The following is a 2213-nucleotide window of genomic DNA, read 5'->3' on the forward strand; positions in this document are numbered from 1 at the left end:
GTTTGAAGAGTAACATTCATGAGTTATAGACTTACGTTAGGCAGTGCACAATTTGGTTTTTGTCTATCCAATTTTGGTCAATTTTTAAACATTTGTAATTAATAAAGGATGACCAATTCATGTTTTTATATATAATTTTTGTTTACGTATAAGAGGTTCTTTTTGTTTTTATTCAATTTAATCTCCAATGAGTAGTCGTGTTTTAGAAGGTTCATGTAGTATTTATTATCCCTGCTTAGTTCCAATTACAGAATTGGTAGAATGCTTTTATTGATTGATGCTAACTTGTTTAATTTTGGTTTCTCATTTCTGCTTTGTTTGTTAAGTTAAATGAAATTAAAAATAGAATCTGTGTTTGTTGGCCGCTGCAGAGAGTAAAATTTGCGATTTATGTGTCAAAGAATATCAGAAGTTAAGTGGGGTGCAAAACAAAGGAAATGATGTCTTGTGAGTTTCAACATGAGCGCTTCTAGTAATATAGTTGTCCAGGTTTTTTGATAGCTATCTGTAATCTAGCTGCTTTGCTAGTTTCAAATATTCAAGGAAGTATTCCCTCTCTAGGAAAGAAGCAGCAAAATTACTAGAAATCCCTGGAGAAAAGCAAGTATGATATACACAAAATTCTTGTGCAACAGCATTACTCTACGACCGTCAGCAATCATCAAGGGAAAGTGGCACTTGTCGTCAGATGGATCCTTATGAGTTAGCGTAGCCAAGCCTTGGAAGTCACAGTTCTGGCTTTTGAATTGATAATACATATTAAAAGCATAGGAAGCATTCCCTTGTGCAGTGAGATGATTACAGGAAGAACCATAGCCCAAAGCAGTGCAATCTGAAAGACTGCACGCGTAATCTATACTCTTTGCCAACAAGTCTTGTGCATCTTTTAGGTGGTGATGAGGCTTTAGTATACACCACCTTTTATGCATATAATTCACACCTTCTACTGCAGCTAGTCTTTTAATATCGTCTAGCTCATATTTTGGCTTTCCATCAAACTCAAAAATTCCCCAATGCCTCTCAAAGCTACCAGGGGCAATGCTTTTGGTATTCTCATCAATCAGGCTGAACAAGTAAACGTCTATTTTCCCCTTCCTCACAAGGGTTCCTTCTCCAGTTAGAGCATGCTGAATTAGCCCTTGGTTAAATCTCTTGGCATTTTCAATATTTGCATATCTATCGCCATCTGTTGGCCATCCTACTTCTCCAACTATGATTTTCATGTCAGGAAAGCCAACTTTCTTCAAAGACCAGGCAAGAGTATTAAAATTGGCATCAAACACGTTAGTATAAAGATGATCACCATCCTTAATATATATATTTGATCCATTAAAGAAGGCATATTCTAATGGAAAGTAATCGTTTTCGTAGAGACTGAGGAAAGGATAGATGTTAACCACAAATGGTGCATCATTTGAGTAGAGATATTGGACAATTTGAATGGCTAAATCACGTACTTGTGGCCTGAAATCACCAGCTGAAGGGACAGGATTTGAGTCAGGGGAGTAGTAAATGTCAGCATTTAGGGGGACGGTTGCTTTCACCTCAGGGCCTAGTCCAGCATGGTTGATGGCTTCTTGAACATTTCTGAGAGCTGGCAAGGTGTAGTGCAGATAAGTGCCGTTGTATGTTTGAAGGAAGGGCTCATTCCCTACAGCCACATACCTGATTTTGACTCCGCGAGTGTAAGCATAAGTAGAGACATTGGCATCAATCCAAGCAGCAGCAACCCCAGGGTCAGTGCTCATCTGTTGCAACATGTAGTTAGGAATTGCAAGCATCACTTCAATATCACTACCAATCAAAGCACTCAAAATCTTGTCATCTGCCTCAAACAGTTTTACTTTATCAAACCCGTTTTCTTTAATCATCTTCACCACACTCTCTGCTGCCAATTGGTGTGATGCCATAGTACCCCAGTTCACTCCCACGCTCAAACATTTCGAGACCACCATCGTCATAAACACTACAATTCCCACACTCAAGAAACTCATCGTTTTCTTTCTTTTTCCAATTCAAGAATCAAGTTGGTTCGAGCCTAAAAGTTGAGGATAAATTTCTCTCCTTCTTTTTGAAGAAACCTCACATAAGCAAGATGAAGAAAAAGAAATCGATAAGAGAATAGCTAGAAAGATGCCTTCAGTTAATCAACTTAAATAACGAGCAGGGAAAAGCCATTATGCACTTCCTAAAGCTACCGATTAAAAATATCT

At 38.1% G+C, this 2213-nt stretch overlaps 1 protein-coding gene across 1 annotated transcript; it reads right to left on the reverse strand.

Annotated features, from left to right (window-relative positions):
• Nucleotides 1-532: 532 nt before the first annotated feature.
• On the reverse strand, nt 533-1994 carry LOC104104468 (glucan endo-1,3-beta-glucosidase 8-like). The gene has a single exon (XM_009612560.4). The coding sequence runs from the start codon at nt 1992-1994 to the stop codon at nt 558-560; it is 1437 nt and encodes a 478-aa protein (XP_009610855.2). The 3' UTR covers nt 533-557.
• Nucleotides 1995-2213: the final 219 nt, after the last annotated feature.

Source organism: Nicotiana tomentosiformis, chromosome 5, assembly GCF_000390325.3.
Source record: "Nicotiana tomentosiformis chromosome 5, ASM39032v3, whole genome shotgun sequence".
Lineage (NCBI taxonomy): Eukaryota > Viridiplantae > Streptophyta > Magnoliopsida > Solanales > Solanaceae > Nicotiana > Nicotiana tomentosiformis.